The sequence below is a fragment of the Lepisosteus oculatus genome, chromosome 3 (genome assembly GCF_040954835.1).
Source record: "Lepisosteus oculatus isolate fLepOcu1 chromosome 3, fLepOcu1.hap2, whole genome shotgun sequence".
In the NCBI taxonomy this organism is placed as follows: domain Eukaryota; kingdom Metazoa; phylum Chordata; class Actinopteri; order Semionotiformes; family Lepisosteidae; genus Lepisosteus; species Lepisosteus oculatus.
Genome location: NC_090698.1, coordinates 13998851 through 14018026, shown reverse-complemented (window position 1 = coordinate 14018026; position 19176 = coordinate 13998851). Strand labels below are relative to the sequence as shown.

General features: G+C 39.6%; 1 protein-coding gene across 1 annotated transcript in view; it reads left to right on the top strand.

Moving 5' to 3' along the window:
- The window catches only part of smarcad1a (SNF2 related chromatin remodeling ATPase with DExD box 1a), a 37193-nt gene that overhangs the window by 3932 nt on the left and 14085 nt on the right, over positions 1-19176 (top strand). Inside the window, exons 3-9 of the mRNA XM_015340429.2 lie at positions 3455-3587; positions 4506-4572; positions 7350-7441; positions 7750-7848; positions 9354-9432; positions 12557-12948; positions 18689-18885. Of these exons, the coding sequence (XP_015195915.1) occupies positions 3455-3587; positions 4506-4572; positions 7350-7441; positions 7750-7848; positions 9354-9432; positions 12557-12948; positions 18689-18885 (1059 nt within the window). The remainder of the gene's footprint in view (positions 1-3454; positions 3588-4505; positions 4573-7349; positions 7442-7749; positions 7849-9353; positions 9433-12556; positions 12949-18688; positions 18886-19176) is intronic.

The following is a 19176-nucleotide window of genomic DNA, read 5'->3' as shown; positions in this document are numbered from 1 at the left end:
GCCAGAGTTATGATTAGAAAAAACTTGTTGGCGGTATTTTGTTCCTCTAAGAAAGGCATGAAATGAAAGGGGCTGACATGGTGAATGAGTTTTGGGGACCTCTGGGAATACATTTTATAGAAAATGTCTTAAAATTCTGAAAGAATAATGCCACTGCATGTACTGGTATGACTATTCTGTTTAAAATATCGCCCCATTTTGTCTGGTAAAGGGGTGCAAAACCCTGGTGTCGGGGAAGATTTGAGTCTTCTGGGTTGGGTTCCAGTATTTAATTATTCAGTTCATTCTGTTGTCACCTGAAATGTAGCCTGAAATGTAGCCATTTGGACCTAAGCAGGGTGAGACAGACCCTCACAGTGGGAGTTTGATACATTGTCGTCCCAAGAAGTTCTGTCCTCAATTATCAGTCATGAATTGGTCATCTGGTAAATGCTCTTAAAGGGGAACTGCAGTCCTCGTTTCTTAACCAATTGTGTCGGTAATCCTCTGGTCTTGCCACAGGTGAAAGAGGGAGTTCTTGAGAATATAAAATAGCATTGAAGTTCCCCTTTAATATAGGTATTAGGGCATAGACTCTTGTTTATCAGGTTGAAGAGAGAATGTTTGAAGTTCTGTATGCTGAGGAAGTTGGAACAAGATGCTTGAAGTGGGTTTTTGTTTTAAAACAAGGACTGTCTGCACAAAAGGGAAAACAACAGATGATAATTCAGGCACGCGGACAAATGGTTAGAAAGCAGGTCGATGAATTTCTTTCAGTTGAGAGTCGTGGAGCAGCCGGAGCCGATCCGGCAAACAACGGGTGCAAAGCAGAATTGCAGACCAATCTCTGGTGCTAATCCGTGCTTGTCACCGGGTCCCTGGTGCAACACCAGCAGCTCGGCTGTAGAGGAGGGTAGCGCAGCAAGGCCTGCTCTTGCAGTGACCTCGAATGAGACCCAGCATTCTTCCATTTGCCTGGCTGTGACTCCAAGGTCCTTTTTCTTGCTCAAAGAATTTACCCGGGTGTACTTGGTGCTGCAAAAACATTCCACATATACAATACACAAACAAGGCAAATAGTTATGAATCTGTTGCACATATAACTAGGAATTCTGGTTAAGCAAAAACACAGCCCTAGGAAAGAAGCTGTTCAAATACCGGGTGGTACTGGTTTTAATAGACCGGTTGAGTCTTCCTCAGGGAACTTTATTAAACAGGTGGAAACTTGTGTTTCTGCCTGCTTCTTTGCTCTGGAATTGTATAAATCGTGAATGTAGACCAGGTGACAGCTAATGAAACTTTCCATCTTACGCCAATGAATTTGCTTTACTCATTAATGCATGTAAAAGTTTGAAAAAAATAAGTGCAGATTATCAAGGAATACCAGTCCTAAAACTCAGGGTTTTTCTTAAGTAGTGACTTAATCCTGTTTTTAAGTATTTAAAAAGAATGAAACAGTGAGGTTGCCTTAGGAGTGGGCAGAGGAGTTGCCAAACCAAACAGTTACATAGGGAGTCAGAATGCTCTCAATAATGGCTCTGTAAAACTGTTTCAGAACTGGTTGGGAGACACCAAAGTTTGTCAGTTGACGCTAAAAAAGTACATTCTTTGCAGTGCTTTCTTTGTGATGCTGGTGATATTCATATCCCATTTAAGGGTATTGGAGATTACCCCATGGGCAATGGGTACACATTCATCAAGAGTTATAATTAGCATTTTAAAAGTACTCAGGTTACAAATTTGAATTATCTGAGCACTAACTGGAGTATTCTACATAGTCTCCTAATAAAATATAATTTTAATGGAATATCTCTTTAATGGTGATTGTCACGCTTTTGATTAAGCTTTGTTAATGTTTTTAAATGCATAGACCTGAGCTGTTCACGTTTCCTGCCAATATAAGAAAGAGTATTATGATACCCTACTCTAAATTTCACTTAGCCTAGTAAACGTTTCTTTCCACAGTAATATATAATAAAATAGTCCGTCGGCAGACTATAACATGATCAAGCTAGCCAGAAGAATCTTGGCTGGAACAATAAAACGCAGGGTTTTTTCTTAAAGCTTTCAAAATCACAGCTTGGTTCTTTTGTACACTTCTGATTTAAAATGTGGTCTGTGCATAATGGAAATAATTGGCAAATAATCAGCCTTCATTTTGTACAGTTGTAGTAACACACATACTTTCGTAGACCTGTAGAAACATTCCCCTGAGCTGGCTCCTCAGAAAGCAATATTGATTTAGAGTGTGTGTGGGAGGGGAGAGAAACAACTGACTTTGCAGACTTTATTTGTTGAACAGTATAGAAGATTAGGAGTTGAATGAATAATATCTGTAGCTCTGGTTTGAATTTTTTGTGAAGTAGGAATTATATTATATTATATTATATTATATTATATTATATTATATGTTTTTAGTATAACACCTTCCCTGCTGTCTGTTCCCTAGGTGTTTCCAGTGTGCTCTATATTTATTTTTCGCACTGTAGGCCTCTGAAAGTGCTACAATGTGCTGCTCATATAAGTACCAGGATTCTTATACAGATATAGTTTAAAATGTACTTTTTAAAGAAATGTTGTCAATAGTGGGGCCGGGCCTGGGAATGAGGGATCTCAAAAGAAATGTGGGTTGCTTCTGTGAGGGGTGGTGGTTTACCAGTGGTGCTCTTCTCACTACAGCACAGTTTCCAATCCTGGATCCTGGTGTGGTGACCAGGGACAATGTACTGTAGGGAGGCACCATCCTTTGGATGAGACATTAAGCAGTGGTCCTGACTGCTTGGTTCACTGGCACTGTGTGTAAAAGCAGAGATGTCTAAAATTCAGATTCTTTATTATAATCATGTTTTACTGAAATTGTTAGTTTTTGTAATCAGTTTTATGTACAATACCAATAATCTACTGGAAATTTTCAGTAATGTAAGGAATTCAAGACTTTTCAGCTGGATAGAAAAATTTAAAACAGCCACGTTCAACACACAGCTTAAGATATATAACACTATAATACTCACCTTTCCCACATGTATGTTTCTAATTCTGAAACTGTTTCAATGAATGAATAGTACATTAAATGACATTTCCAAATTTGAAAAATAAATAATCTGATAGCATTTGGTACCTTTTCCCAGTACGGAGTTGTTCAAGGGCAGGGGAATGGAAACCATCAGCCTTAAAAAGTAAAAAGTTGAGTTTATTTACTGGAGTTTGTTTCCACTAAGCTGTATTGTGTCCTTTTTGAAGAGGTTTTGGCTCTTCTGTTGTACCCATGTTAACTCTTATCTCTGTTTCTTTCAGCAGAATTCTGTTCAGTTGGGTTTACTCTGCCTGCCAGTGTACCTGCTCATGACACAAGGCAAACAGTGGACCTTGGTATCATCTGTGTTCAGCTTGTTAGCATATCCTTCAGCTAGCCAGCCACTTCAAGACATATAACTACTAATGTCTATTATCAGGTCTTATTATCTTTTTTTTTTAGGAAACTGTACTTAGAAGACTCTGAAGATGAGGCATCTCAGAATTCTGACCAGGTGGATGTAGAAACTACTGAGGAGAGGCTCTCAAAACTGAAGGAGATCTTCCCGCAGAAAGACAGTAAACAGCTGAAAGAGGTACAGGACATTCTGGAGGCCCACTGTCTTAAGGATTGTGATCTGTCACTCTCGATAATACATTCTAGCATCCTTTCATGTAGGTTTAGTTGTGACCTTTCCACTCCTTGTTTTGTATTTCCTTCTACATTAAAATCTCTGAGTCTTAGTTTCCCAAGAACCCCTGAAATGTGAAGTGTTGGGTCAGTCCCCCTTTTTCACATGGCTCCACCAGCAAAGGTGAGGCATTGGATGGAGTATAGATCCAACTCTTGCAGAAAACAGTGTGGGCTGGTTAAGAGGCTTCAGGACTCCCGGTGCAGAGCAGGCCTCTGTATCAAGTTTGTATTTGATTTTCATTTTATTGCTTTTAATTGTTAAATTAATTATGCTCTATGCGTAACCAGCCCAAGGCAAGAATTCCGCCCTTCAGGAACTCCAGTCACAGCTGGAATACTACGTAGTTAGTCCATGATAAAACCATTTATCTCAGGGATGTAGTGCCTTCTTCACTAACACCTGAAGGGCATCCATAGGGAGGGTAGACAGGTATTTATTATCATGTCTTTTAAAAAAAAAAGTAAAAGGGCACACCTTTCTAGTAAGGTTAATTTCTGCTTAGGTGATGTTATAAAAATGTTTTGCTTGGGGGGAATCACCATGCAGGTTGTGAAAGGGACATGGCATGGCTAAAAGCCAAATTCCTTTTTAGCTTGATGAATTCCTCAATAAAGTCTATATCCTCCTTTGGTCAAGGGGCAAAGAAGTACTGTTTTTTAATTAGATGACAGTCACTTAGAATGACTCTTTAATGTGTGGAATGTTGTGCAGTGATTTCATGATGTTGCAAGTATGTATTTAAGCTGAGTCTGTATAGCCTTTAACCTGCAATTGTTACCTGTCGTTTAAGAGTGAAAGAGTAATATTTTCCTATTTCAGGTCTTAAAAAACACTAGCACTTTGGATGGAGCAGTGGCCTCTTGCATGGTACTGTTCGGAGATGAAGGTAATTGTTTAGTGTTTTTGAATGTAAGTAAGAGTATAGTTTGTATAATAAGAGATTCTGGGTGTTGGTTTGCAAAAAACAGAATTGTTTTTTGCCTTTTACTTCAAATGGGAAAGTGGCATACACCATGGCAATTTTTTCATCATAACCTTATCCTTTTTTCACAAGTCAAATTTCTTACAATTCTGTGCCATCTGACTCTACTCTTCTGCTGCGGTTCAGTTTTAAATGCTGTCATCTGTGTTTTGAACAGGCCGTTGTTTGGCCTGTTGGGAGTCTCGATCAGGGGGATGGTAAGAGTGGTAACTAGGAGCAGGAAAGGAAGGGAGGTGGGTCAGGCCCAGAGCTACATCACTCTAAGCTCTCCATGTTCATATTCATATTTCAAGCACTGCAGCTCATGGCAGTAGTGAACAGGATTGCAAAGAATGGAAATAAGGATTGTTGGCAACTCTGCAAGCATGCTGTTTAGATCTTGGATAGTATGCCTTCTGTTAGCTTGATTTCCAAAAGGACATTTCACTCCGGGAGTTCGGAAGAGAAATCCTTGCATTTTTTACTGATGAAATTCCGTGGTGTCAATAAACTACTTGAGCCCAAAAACTAACAAAATGGGATTTTAAGAAATACTTCCAGGCCCTAGTGCAGGTGAAACTGATGCAATTGTGGTTGATGTAGAGGTTCAAAAAAAAAATTTATAGAATGAATCAAGTGGAACAATGTAATCTGATGTAACCAAGCGTCTTATGGACCTTTGAGTACACATGAAAAAGTTAATGGAGAGATAGGGGAGATGAGATGATGTCACAGCTGTTTTCCTGCATCTGTTGAAGACCTGCCATTCCTAGTGAAGTATTCCCTTGCCATGGTGCTTGTGTCTCTACAGCACCACAGCTCAGACAGGTCAGTCAGCAGGAGCACCTCACTGGCTCATTGCAAGTGAACCTTACCACACCTTGGCTGGCTGCTGTGCTGAGCCGGGATTTTGCCCGGTCAGGTGAAGGACTCTTTCACATTAATGTAAAAGTCCCAAATATGAATCCCTGACAGCAAAAGGGGGACAGTGACAAAAGCTGTTGTCAGAAACCAATCAGCTGACCAGCTGTAACAAGTAACTAATAGCACCAACCACTGGACCTGTTTGAAGCTGTGCCCTTCATTAGAGTGTATGAGTATGATTGCTACTTTACCAGCCTGATGGAAGACAAAGTCCCTTGGGTGGATAACAGTTGTATGTGTAACACAGTTTGTCTTCATGTACTGAGGGATTTGACAAGAAACAATGTAGTTCTTCACAAATTGGTGGTAATCCAGAGTGATGCATGCGGATGCACAGAAAAGGGTTAAATGCAGTGGAGACGTGTACTGGCCAGCCCTTTCACCTGGAGCTGTAGTTGCACGATATTGCCTTTCACACGGTGTGCTTGGACAGAGGTGTAAACCCTGAAGCTACAGATGAGCTGTGTTTTCTGTTAAACACTTCAGATGAGACTGATGATACAGAATCTCTGGATTTTCATTTGTTTTTCAATTTCTGATTGACGCACAACAGGCAGGAGAGAAAAAAATTGCGATCAATTCTCGCGGGCGTTGTGCTGATGTGCCTTTTTGGCACCTCCCCGATAGCAACGATTTTCTTCTGGAAAGTGTCAGATCACTTGCCAAGTCCTGACAGATGTTCACAGAGCAGGTCTTCACAAGCTAAATTTCTGTTTTCAACTGCAGTGGATCTGATGAATGTGGAACTTTCTGTAATGCCTTCTGCTTGAAAGATATTAAATATTATACCAGGTTATTTATTTTTCTCAATTATATTAGAATACTCTGCGGTGTTTCATTTTGAGTGATAAGGATTTTATATGTAACTACTGAAGCCATCTTGACAACATAGGTTTTGCCTTAAACTTCATATAATTTTTGTCAGGCTTCAATGTTGCCAATCTGCTGTTATAATGGACCACACATGTGGGGGAGAGAATAGATGAATGATAAGTATTTGGTCAGTATGAATCTATTTAGACAAATATATAAATGAAAAGCAGATTAAACTTCCTGCACCTTGACTGATGCCTGGGTAGTATGGGTAGCCCCTGCAGATCATGAAGCTACAGAATTACTTGTTAAACTTTTTGTGTAGTGTTGCTGTACTTGTCAGTGGAATGGTTCATATTTTTTGGATGCATCTGCTGCACATTAACGTACAGTACCAACTGGTACTTTATTTATAGTGTTGTGGAGATACCATTATATACAATATTCATATTTCACCATTATAAACAACAGAGCAATTCAATGTGAGAGATGCAATGAACGTGACACCCTCTGGATGACCTTGAAATATTCAGGTGGTCAGTAGTATGAGCTGAGTGGTGAGCCTGGGAAAATACGTAATACCACTGACCATCTCATCAACACATGAACCATATCAAGATCACCCAAGTACATCATATTTGTCCAGCAGTTCCATTTATTGCATGTCTTACAGAAAGTGCCCTGCCGTTTCCTTCGGTGAAACACAAAGAAGACAGACTGATCTTTTCAGAGAACATGAGTGAGGATAAAAGATCTCTCCAAGCACAAGTTCCCTCTTTCACCTCTCACAGCCATGGTTTTAACAATTTTTCTGTTTGCAGTTTTAAAGACTCCTTGACTGGAAAAGGCTCAATAACTCAAATGAATCCTCAAATGATCTTGGCTATTTATGCCTCTTTACTTCTAAGATATTTAGTATGCTGTGCAAGGTGAGATGAAATGATTGATTTTGATCCTTTTTTTAGATAATGCGCGGAAGAGAAAGAATAAAGACTCTTCGAAGAGCAGCTCTGAGGATAGGGACATAGTTCAACCAAGCAAGAAGAAGAAAACAGCAGTGAGTTAAGAATACTGTTTTCCTTTCTATGACATGGTGCTTCACTATAGCTTTTCAATCTAAGAGGCCCAGCTACCCAGTCCTGGTGCTCTTTCAATAATTAGATTTACATTTGAGGTCTGGTTTAAGTGGATCTGATAAACATTAATGGTTGATGTTCACCCCATTGGTTCGAAGTCTGACTGTTATTAGAAGTAAAGCACTAGTTCACTGGAAACCTTGCTGTCATTTGCGTTTCAGGAACACCTTGCACATTGTTAAGCTGCATATTGACCGTTGCTGATTTTTTTTGTTCCTCACTTTTTGAGGTGGATGAAAATGAAGCCGCTAATTCCATGGAAGAATGGGAGAAACAGGAAGCCACCTTGAGGAGACTTCAAAAGAAATTCCCTAATTTAGATAAGGAGGTGAGTTTATGGAGATCTTTCTCTCTGTTCTATTCTTGCTTGGTACTTTGTCAAAACTCTTGTCTTTATATGGCATTGTGTATAGATACATGTATAGTGTCCATGCTTTGAAACATTGTGATTTTATGAACTTCTTGCATAGTGAACTCTTTCCTTTCCTTTCCTTTCCTTTCCACACAAGCCTGAGCAAAAATTCTCACAAGGTAATTTTTTCAAAGGCAAGGAAAGTTCAGCAATCTAAGAAAAGCATAAAGAACATAAAATAAGTGGCAGGTGAGGGGAGCTGTTTTGCCAAGCTCACTTGTTTGGTGTTTAATAGTTAAGAGACTCTAAAATATAAAATTTCATCCAGCCTTTCCTTGAAAGAGCTCAGTCTGAGGTTCAGTCAGCTGGCAATTAGGTTTCCTTTTCTCTGACCTAAGTCAAATTCCATTTAATTGCCAGTTGTGACCTTGTGTCTTGATTTATCATCAAGTATGAAACATTCCCCAGGTTTAACCTTGTCTGTACACCTTAGGATTTCATATAATTGGATCAAAGCCTCTCTCTGGTTCCTCTGGTCTAGACTGAAAAGATCTAGCTCTTTTAGCCTGTCTGTATGTGATCCTGAGACCAGGAATCATTCATTTAGCTCTCCTTTGAATGCTTTCCAAAGCTTTTATATCATTTTTGTGGTATAGTGACCAAAAGTGAATATTATATTCCAAAAGTAGTTTGGTTAAGTATGTTGTAAAATGTGATAACTGCCCTTGATGTCAGTTCCAGGCTTTTATATTTGTTTGCTTTTTATTGCTTCTTGAGGAGAACCAGGAAGAGACTCCATAGGTCTCCAAACCCATTCATGTTTATTTTCACTTTGCACTTCTCAAGATTAAACAATTTGCCATGTGTTTGCCCTCTCCATGGTTTTGATCTGTAGTCTGTTTTTCCTTATCATTCATACTATTTCTGTATTGCTGCATCTTTATCTAATTTTCTACTTGTACCAGAAACTAAATGATTGATAAAGATTGGGAAGACCAGTAAGTAAAGGCTATACCCATTGAAATGCTGACATGATGTTTTCGGTTCATTAATCGGTCCTTGTTCCTCTGAAATGTATTTTGTGCAGTTGGTCATGTTCTCCAATCTGTAATCTTATGGCCAAGATGAGTCAGTTGTACAGAGTTGTGACATCCCCACATGCTTCCCAATGCTCCTGTGATTAATTTTAATCAGATAGTAACTGTGTATGTGTGAATTTGCACCATCCTAGAACTGACTGTGCAGAATAAACCTCTGTATTACAGTTGTCTTTCGGGCTGCCTTGATGCCTGGGCTCAGGCATTAGAAATAGGCACTAAGTAGGAGAGTAGTGCTGCATAGAGGGTCTCCTGCACAGGTATACAAATCTGTTAATGAGAGAAACCAAGCTGGTGTTATGTAGGGAGGCACTGTGAAGTAAGCCAGCTTGCACTGTCCTTTACCCGATGTGATCATCTTTATTTCTTAATGCTGCTCTGCAGGAGCTGAGAGATGTCCTGCAGGAACACGAGTGGTGCTTTGAAGATGCCCTGGAAGCGTTGAGAATGTTTTCTGACCCAGGTGAGCCTGTTCATTGAGAGCACTGAGGCAATGACACACTGGCCAGCGTCGGGCAACCCTGACATGTTACATGACCATCAGTGGAAGGGAACCTCATTTCTGAGTACAGTCAAATCTTCTCAGTTCTGCCATTAACTGCAGATACAGTTCAAAACGCTTTCTAGGGGTGTTTTTTGAACAACTTGTTTCCTCCAATGCACATTTGGTATAATGGTTGTGCTCCTCGGTTCCTGTGGACAAGCTTTTAGAAGTCTTACAACAGCAATTGTTAGCTAGCAAGTCCATGCTCGATAAGCACGGTGTATGAAAGTTGCTATACCTTTGCAATCATTTGAATTTATCTTTCCATTCAGTGTTTTACAAAAAGATTTTGCAGAGCTTTTGAGTTCTTACAAAGAGATCAAATTTCATTTTTAGGTTTAAATACAAAGCTTTGAGACCTTTAATTACTATGCCACAGATTATGAATAAAAAATAACTGAAGCATGTGATAACTGCTTTTTATTTTTTATTAAATCCTTTGCAGTTTTCTTTTATAAAGTAATAATGTTGCACTGTCACCAGTAACTATGGTTGTCTTTGGCTTCTCGGTATAGAAATGCCGTAAATGTCAAAATAACCTTTATTGACTGCTTGCTGAAAGTATATTTCTGTACAAGTAAATAGTTGTATATTAATGTCAGTGCTGCATCTGGTACAAAAACTGAAAAATATACACATGGTGTCCACTTAAAAACTGTATAATCTGTATATTACATTTCTGTAAGGGACATTAAATTTAACTCAATCAGCCAGTGGTTAACGTAGGTTGTGCACCATTTAATTTGTAAGTGGTTATGCTTGATGTGAAATGAAGTTCTTCATTAGACCTTTGACATGTGAGTAAACTACATGTTCACAGTTAAAATCTCCTTTTCATACTTCAAACTACTTGGAAGCAATCGGCTGCTAAAGACAGACATGAACTCTGCAGCTCATCTCAGACAATAACAGATAATCAGTTATTATTAGAGGTTAACTGTTGCTTTAGGGCCTTCATTGAAAAGGGTTGCTCATTCTTGCTTTTGTACAGAGTGGGTTTAGTAAGAGTGGACGTGTATCAACGTGTTGAAGAGCACGTTTTCTTCCACAATCACTCTAGTCATGGCATCACTGTGTGATATCATTAACTAATCGTGAACGCCCTATCAAAAGCTTTGCATCAGAAGAGTGCTTAGCTGTTTCATTTAGCTTTGGGTATGTGGTTGCTTTTCTTTGAGAAGGGACTCTGTCCTTGTGCGATCTCCTTCAGACGGTGACATGTTTCTTTCAGTGATCTGCTTGTGGCACTGGCACTGACAGTATGTCTCCTATTCTCCTCTCCTCTGAACATCTTGCAAGCAGCTGTCACCTATATTTGGGGTTCAACTCATTGGCATCTTGCATATGCCAAATCAGTGCTGTCAACTCCCAGATCATTCGAAAGTGTGTGAAATTTGCTTCGAAGTGTTTTTTGCAATTCACAGTGTGCGCCATCATGTGTAAGGAACTATAAGAGGTAGAACACATAATTTTGGAGAACTCCGTCACTGTTCTTAGCACACTTATCTGTATCCCTCTATAACCCTTGTATCCAGACACTTTTTGATTTCATTACGAAATGGACTACACACCAATGGATGTCTTGGAGTGTAACGGGGAGCCTTTAAGATCATAGTGCTTTGACTTACACACGTGGAGGCCTCGATTTTAACAATTAAAATGTTGCAAGGCTCAAGGAGATTTATTCAGATCAAGAGATGTACTTTTCTTACTCTATATTGAGATCACTGTGGTGGCCTGATTGTGAGCTGTAGGTTCTGGGCAGAAGCAAGGATTCATTTATTTAGATTCCCTGATGAGCTTGCTAGGGAGACAGGAGATAGGTAGTCGAATTGCTAAGCTGTTTCCCTGTTGTTCTATGTTATACATTTCCCCATAACACTACAGTTATCCATTTTTCACCATCCTTGATCTAGTATAGTTGGAAACAAGTACTTTTGAATTTTGTGTCTTTTCAGTTTTGCTGTTTGTTTAAATGCAAACTGAAGTAGGAGAAATGTGTGCATTTAAGAACTGTTATTTTTAAGGTGAAGAGTGGATCCAGTCTTTTAGTGAAATCCAGGAAAGAAAGCCTTATTATATCAGTATTGTGTTCTATGATGTCTAGCATTTTTACACTGTGTTGAAGTTCCAAGAAGCAGCCTTACAACATTTGTAAAGCATAGCAATACTTTTCACATACTGTATGTCTGGAATCTTTAGTGTAGTGTTTTTGCCTGAATTTTGTGTTTTGCTGATACACAAAACATTCCAAGGTAGCTGTTACACAAAGTAAAGTAGTAAAAAGTTTACCCTTTTAAAAGTTTCAACCTTGTGAAGACAGCTGTTCTGTTACAAAATAACAAGTCTCACCATTTCCTTTTTTAACATAAATACTTTAAATGTTTATAATCCAAGGAAAATAACTGTAACAAAAAAGGAAGAGAAAGGCAACACATTTTACTTGAATGTCCTACTGCTGTTTTAAAATAAACTGCAGATCAACAGTGATCAATGAGACTTCTTCAGTCCTCTCCACCTGCCCTTTTTCCAGCCTCCTGCAGCACACTGCAATTTACAGTGAAATGGCCCCACCCTTGACACTTGGGTTGTAGCTTATGAGTTACCTTGTGTTTTTTGTGACAGATGGGAAAAAAGATTTCCAGCTGTTCCTTCCCTCTTCCTTTTCAACACATTCATCTACATTTCTGAGGCTAGGCACACGTGTAAAAGTGGCCAACAAGCTGCATGACACTGGACATGCGCAAATACATCTGAACCACTTGTGTCCATTGCCCTGGACTCTTTTCCACCTTGTAGATGGTTTACTATTTCAAGATTTGTCATTTCAGCACATTTGCTTGGTTTAGGCGTGTGTTGTTTCCTTCATCTTGTTGTGTAGTAAAAAAATCAAACAACAGGGGCCTTGGACTCTCAAGCCAATGAACCCCTGAAAGTGAAACTCCCTGTGTGCAAAAACAGAAAATGAAATACAGGAATGGTTTAGGTATAAAGCAGAAGGCCAAGTCCCTTACTGTTTTTCTCCCCATTATTCTCTTTACAGACCAAGACTCTAGTAGTTCACCTGAACCCAAGGTGACAAAGGAGCATACTGTATCCCCAGACATCAAAACCTGGCTCTCTGCTGGCGAGAGACCAGTGGCAAGAAAACAGAACTGGATCTGCAGGCCCAGTGAGTCGGGGAAGAACAAGGCAAGAGTGACCCGAGTGGAGGACAGCAGCTCAGAGGACGAGGAATCGATCAGCAGTGACTATGAGAAGTCCTCTGGGGAGGACTCCGATGCAGAAGATGGTTTGAATCAGGAATTCAAAGCTAAAATATTGACTTTCCTCCAGGATGCATCAGTAGATGAGCTTTCCTTGATATCCCAGTGCTCTGTTAAAAAGGCTCAGAAGATAGTAGAACTCCGTCCCTTTAAAAATTGGGAGGACCTAGTAAGTTCACTTTTTTTTTTGCTTTAAGCTTATATTTTTCTTTTTTTAATTTTGTGGACACTTTTATTGGAAAGGTGTGTTATATCTCTAGGGAATTAGAAATGGGAGGCCTTAGCCTTATTAGGTTCCAACACTACCTAATCCTGAGCCAATGGCATTTCAAATAAGATCATATGACCTACTTTTGAATATACTGTGGGATGATGGTCTTGAAAAAGCCCATCTGATTGGCTGCTAACACTGTCACTCAGCCTGGTAGCATAGAAACTTGGTCTATATCACTGCACTGAGGGGAAAGAAGAGATTCATTTGCTAAGGAGTTCAAAGCCAGTCTGTTCAGATGAGTATTGCCATGCAGAAGGCAAGAATGTGGCAGAATTTTCAAGATTGCAGCAGGCATTTAAGAAGAAATGGAAATCCCAAAGCAGCCCCATGTTTGAGATTGCAGGCATGGGTGTCTGCATGCACAATAATAGAAAGCAAAGTGGATTCTTTTTTATATCTAGAAAACTTTTCTTTAGCCTAAATGTTCTCGCCATACCGAGTGTTTGCTGTGAACCCTGGATATCTGGTAGCTGTTGTAGCTGTGACCTCCTGGTTAATATGTAGTTAGAGAGTCCCTACACTGAGTGGCAATCTTTGCATTTACAGGTAAGTTACCTGCAGTTTTTTGTTTTATATAATTTTATTAAGGGTTGTGGAAGAAGTGTCCTGAAGGGTTACTTCGGCAATGTAAAAAGAATGGATCCTGAGGTAAAAATTGATTTGCATGAAGTTTGAAGTGTCTTGTTCCTGATACGCACTTTGCATAGGCATGGATTTTTGTGGAAAAGAGCAGGCCTTTTGTTGATCCTTGTCTTAATTTCTGGGACTGAATATACGCAAAAATAGGTTTTAAAGCACGAGAGACAGAGAACATTAATGAGATGGGTTGAATATCTCCAAAAACAGAATCTTGAATGGAAAACTTGTTTTATACAGCATGTGTGTGCTTAAAATATTAGGTGTATTTCTTACTCTTTTTGTGAATGCAATGACAGATGCATATACTCAGTTGCATCAAGTATTTCATCACTTTTTTCAGTTTTAGTTCTTTCAAAGGCAGAAAATGTATATTTTTGCATTTACTTTAAACGTTTTGTTGTGAAATAAATCTTGGCTCCCTGTTAAATCAAACAATGCTCTCTATCTGAAGTGCCATCAACAAAAAGACTAGGTGTTATGTGCAGTGAAAAACCATGCTTTATGATCTGCTGATCCGAGCTGTTGAATGCCATTAGACGAATGTTGGGAAAAACAGCTCCTCTGGCATTCAGCTCCAGAGTATTGGGAACCCCAGCGTGTTGTAACAGGCCGGCATTCATCCTCATTAAACTGTTCAGATGAGTCTTCTGAGACGGAACAAGGACAAAAGAAGTTGAGACTAGTTTTAACAGGGATTCATTTAGGATTTTTTCCTGTTTTTCTGTAGAATGAGCATATGCTTTGCTGCAAACATCAGAAAAGATCGGATTCAGATCTTTTATTATTAAGCTTAAGCTAATGATCAAGGGGAAATCTAAAACAGATAGTGAGAAAATATATTTAAAAAAGCTAAGAAGCAATACGACAGCAAATAAAAGACGTATTGATTGTACACGCATATACATTACATTGACTAAAATCTGGTAGCGGAGGTTCTTGGAAGGAGGGAGTGATACAGTACGGATTGCCTTAAGGATTTAACTTATTGCTAAACATCTGTTGATTCGCTGCTTGTAATCACACTGCACCTTGTTCTGGGTAAATTGGGTAATTTAAGAGCTGCTGTTGCAGTCTATTTAGCCATATTTAAACTTCTAATGAATACAGTATTACATTACAGGGGATTGGTTATGCCTGTGAGGGTGAATGTGTGTATATGTGGACATCATTGTCTTTGCATATGTAGTGCATTTATTTACACATACTGTTTAATTATGTAACTGCAACACGCAGAGGGAGGGTTGAGGTGGGCATACACTTCTGTATCTGGTAGCTTTGCCTTGCGGAGACATGTAGGGCCTGATGCACAGTTCCTTGCAGGAGACTGATGGCTGTACCCTGGCCATGGTTACAGTGGAAATTGGGCGATTCTCACACATTTGGTGTGCCCATTGTTGTGGGGCAGAACACTTTTTACAAAAAAGGGTGAAGGTTTAATGCTTTTTAAAAACAACTGCCATCAGTTTCTGTGCAGTGTTTCAATTTCCTTCATTTTTTCAAAAGAACAAAATAGTAGTAAAAACAGCATATTGTTCCGCACGACATAGTGTAGTGTGTAGAGACCTGGTGTTCGTGCAGCTGCTTGACATGACAGAATTGACACTGATTGCAGTATCTCGAGGGTACGTTCTAGTTCATGACAACTCCACCACAGAACAGATGGGCAGTACAATGAAGAGGTATTTAAAGATTAGAAGATTTAATCTTATACACGCTTTGCTGTAGGCATTACATAAATGTTAGATTTTTCCTTGCAATTATGGAAAACTGAATGAAGGGTGGACATTTTTTTTAAGCATGCTGTTGGTCCTAAAAGAGGATGGAATTCTGGGTTATCTTAAATAGATGACTTTCCTTATAAAGATATACAAGAGAATATTAGGCTAGGGTGCTGCGGCACCTGGCTGTTTTTGAATTGGGTGTCGAGCAAACCTGTATTTGAGGATAAAAATCCAGATATGCCTCTCGTGTTGTGAGTGCACTGACTGACTTCTGGACAGTGTGCCAGACCACACTCAGTACCCAGGACTAACAATTAGCCTGCACTGCCTCTTGAACGACAAAGTGTGAATGTTGTGCAGTTGCAAATGCGATGGGGCTCAAAGAGTGACATAGCAGTCTTTTATGTAATGTAGCCACACTCTGTGTGTAAATCCATATGCACACATTAACCTAAGAAATGAAGAATGATGCTGTATTTATTCATTTGTATTTTCTGCACATCTTGAAAAGCACAAAAGTATATCTCGGGAGTGATGTTCCACTTTTAGAAAGTGAAAGGGAGAAATCCCAGTTGTTTTAGTACGACTACTTTGTCACATTTTCACGTTAAAAAAGCTATGAAAGCAGAAACTAAAATTTGTTTACATTTTTGGGATAGAATATCTGAAATATGAATGCAAGTATTATTTATGTTTTTTTTTACAAATGAGAAAAGACATGGTATGGTTTTACATAACTTTGTCACTGATTCAGCTCAATTCTTCTTTACTAAGGGAAATTGTCAAAGTAATTACATTTCCAGTAAACAACAAGGATACAGCAAAAAATATATAAATTTATATAAAGTGAATGATTTTTTAAGTGTCTTTTTGCATCTTTCCTTGGAAAGACAGACACAGGGTCACACTTCTGCTGCAGTGTCCTTAATCTTGGTGTTAAGGTTGACTGAGTTTTAAAAGTCCATGCTTGAATTGAGTCACACAAAGACCTTTGAAATAATTTGGAAACCAGACAGATTTCCGGGAGATAACTTGCACATTTTGCATTTCTCTGTTATTACAAAGAAGCAGAAGTACTCATGCCTGTTTGTTCTTCACGGGAAGTTTGTTTGGAAAAACAAACTGATGGTAGCAGTTATTTGTTTCCTGTTGTCGTTAACCATTCCATGGAAACACCTGTAGTTCAGTTGTTTCAGTCCCTCAACATTATAATGTATTCTTTACAAACCGGACAAAAACAGGATTCTTGGAAGAGATTCTCTGCCATCTCCCCAAGGCCAAGAGCATGACTTTTGTTTTATGGCTGGGTTCGTACAAAAGAAGAGTCTCCATAGAAGTGGTTCTTTTCCATAATTTTTCAGGATCTTTAAGTTTGTCTTAAGTCATCCAATAATGGGATACATGTTAGTCAGTGACCATGCCCTGTAATTATAAGGGACTGCTGATAGGAAACTGGGTTGTACTTGGTTGTCAGAACACTGAGATTGCGCATTTAGGGCCAGTTCAACAAGGGCTCAGTAAATGGGAAGTCTGGCAGTACCAGAAAAATTGCACTTCTTGTTTTGGGATTTAATCTTTCTGCAATTCTCTCTCTGCTCTTTTCCCGCCTACCTCTTGTGTTTTGCCATGTAAACTCCTAGATGGTGAGTCCTGGCTGGTCACTTGGTTTACATGTGAGCAACTCATTTCAGTAGCAGAACGAAGTACAGTACACTCCTGTTTCACCGGTTTCATCTTGGTCTTCAAAGCGCACCAATGGGAAAAGTAATCCGTCTACCCCACATTCAAAGTATTACTGTTACTCTGCCTGTAATCTAGCTGTCTGTCCCAGCTTGCTTTAGGCTTGGTAGAGACTTGGAATAACATACTGTTGCATTACAAGTTCAGCTGCCCTTGTGTGTGGTTACCCGGTGAAAAGGAAACCCCCTTGTGCCCTTCAAAGAGGTGAAACGCAGGCTGCTCCTTTCCTGCACATGTGGGAACATTCCCCAGTCATGTACGCTATATACTATGTCTCCAAACCACAGTGAAAGCCTTACAGCTCAGAGGCCTGCTTTCAATGGATCCCTGATTACTGCTTGTAGGCTTCTCTTCCACCAAGCCCTCAGCAATGGAAAAGTTTCCATGTGCTGTTATTGTGCGATTGAAGAACATATGGGTTTTTGATCGTTTGACTGCCATTGCTTAGCAAAACTGTCAGCCGTCTTAAAATTGAACGCAAATGAATCAGCAGTCCTACACTGGAGAAATCACTCTTAGGTGTTATACTTCCTCAGTGGTTTGATTTAGCCCTCTGTAAGGATTCGATTCAGAACTACCAACACTATAACAATTGAGTGGAGCTGTAGACATAGCTGTTCACACCCTGCATCCTAATTCATTAGGAACTTATGTTTTTGTATGAAAGACTTGTTCCATATATATGGGAGAATAGTCATTGAGTATAGTTTAACCAATAACATTTATTACAAATGATAAGTGAATATAGAATGTGGATATGGAAATTCTAATTCTTATGAGGAGAACCCTGCAGCATTACAATAGAAGAGTGTGCAACTGGAGTGAAATTATCTTGAATTAATTGGAATTAATGTGCTGATTTACACACTTACAAACTCTTTTTAGTTTTTAGATTACATCTTTGATCTGTTGGCTTAAAAGTTTGGTGTTGTTAGCACCATGGTTTTATAATATACCGATGACCAATGGTGAAGTGGCACATTTGAGTCTCGTCAGGACTTTTCCTCCAGTTTATATTGAGTTGACAGTTATTAGTGGGGAAAAAGTCTGGAATCATAGCTTTAGGAGTTTTCTGTTTTATATCATGGCTATTTAGAGGACTCTGCACATTCTGGAGCAGGTTCACTCACTGCGGCAGCTCCTCAGTCACAGTGGTGTAGCAGGACAGTGCACACATTCCTCTGGCTTGCAGCTTGGTGCAGTGCGAGCTTTGCTTGATTGTGGGAGTGTTGGCACGAATTGGAAGAGCAATGCATCTCTCACTGTAGCAAATCATGGAGTACAGACAGCTGCATGGCAAGCAGAGAATACCCAGGCCAGCTCAACTCCCAGTCCATCCCAGCCAACTGTGCGCTGCTGCAGCTGCTACCTGGGGAATCGGGCACAGCAGCGCAAGATCGAACTTGTGATACCCCTGAATTATTTTTTTAATGCATTCCCTTTGAAGTGTGTTGTAACTGATGATTGCGTAAAGATTGCTTTTCTTTCATCCGTGCTTAAAGCCGATTTGCTTTTTTTTTCCTCCCCATGCTTAGATCAAAACATTTACTAAGGCAAATGGCCTGACTGAGGACTTGATCTGGGGCTGTAAAGATGTGCTTAAAGAGCGAGACGTTGTCCTGGGGCTGATGACAAAATGCGAGAAGATCTCGAAGAAGATGACTGAGGCAGTGACGCGGGTGACAGAGTGTGGTCTCAACACCTTCAAGCAACCTGCTCTTCTTAACCAGAGGTAGTGTTTCAATTAAGAGTCCATCTCAGTAACATCTACAATGAACTGTGCTGCCCAAAAAGCAGTTTTGAAATTTTCGCCCAGGTTTTTAGCCCTACCTTGCTTAAGTCTTCCATTTTCTTGCTTGAATGGGTTCCTTCTTCCCGTGTACAATGCTGTAGGAATTTGGGAGAGGGGTGTGTCTCCACAGGGCTGAAATCAGGCTGATCCTAAACCGCTCAGCGGCAGGTGATGATTTGAGACAGCACTGTTACTCAGAACAGAAGCCAAATATCCATGAGCATGTCAAAG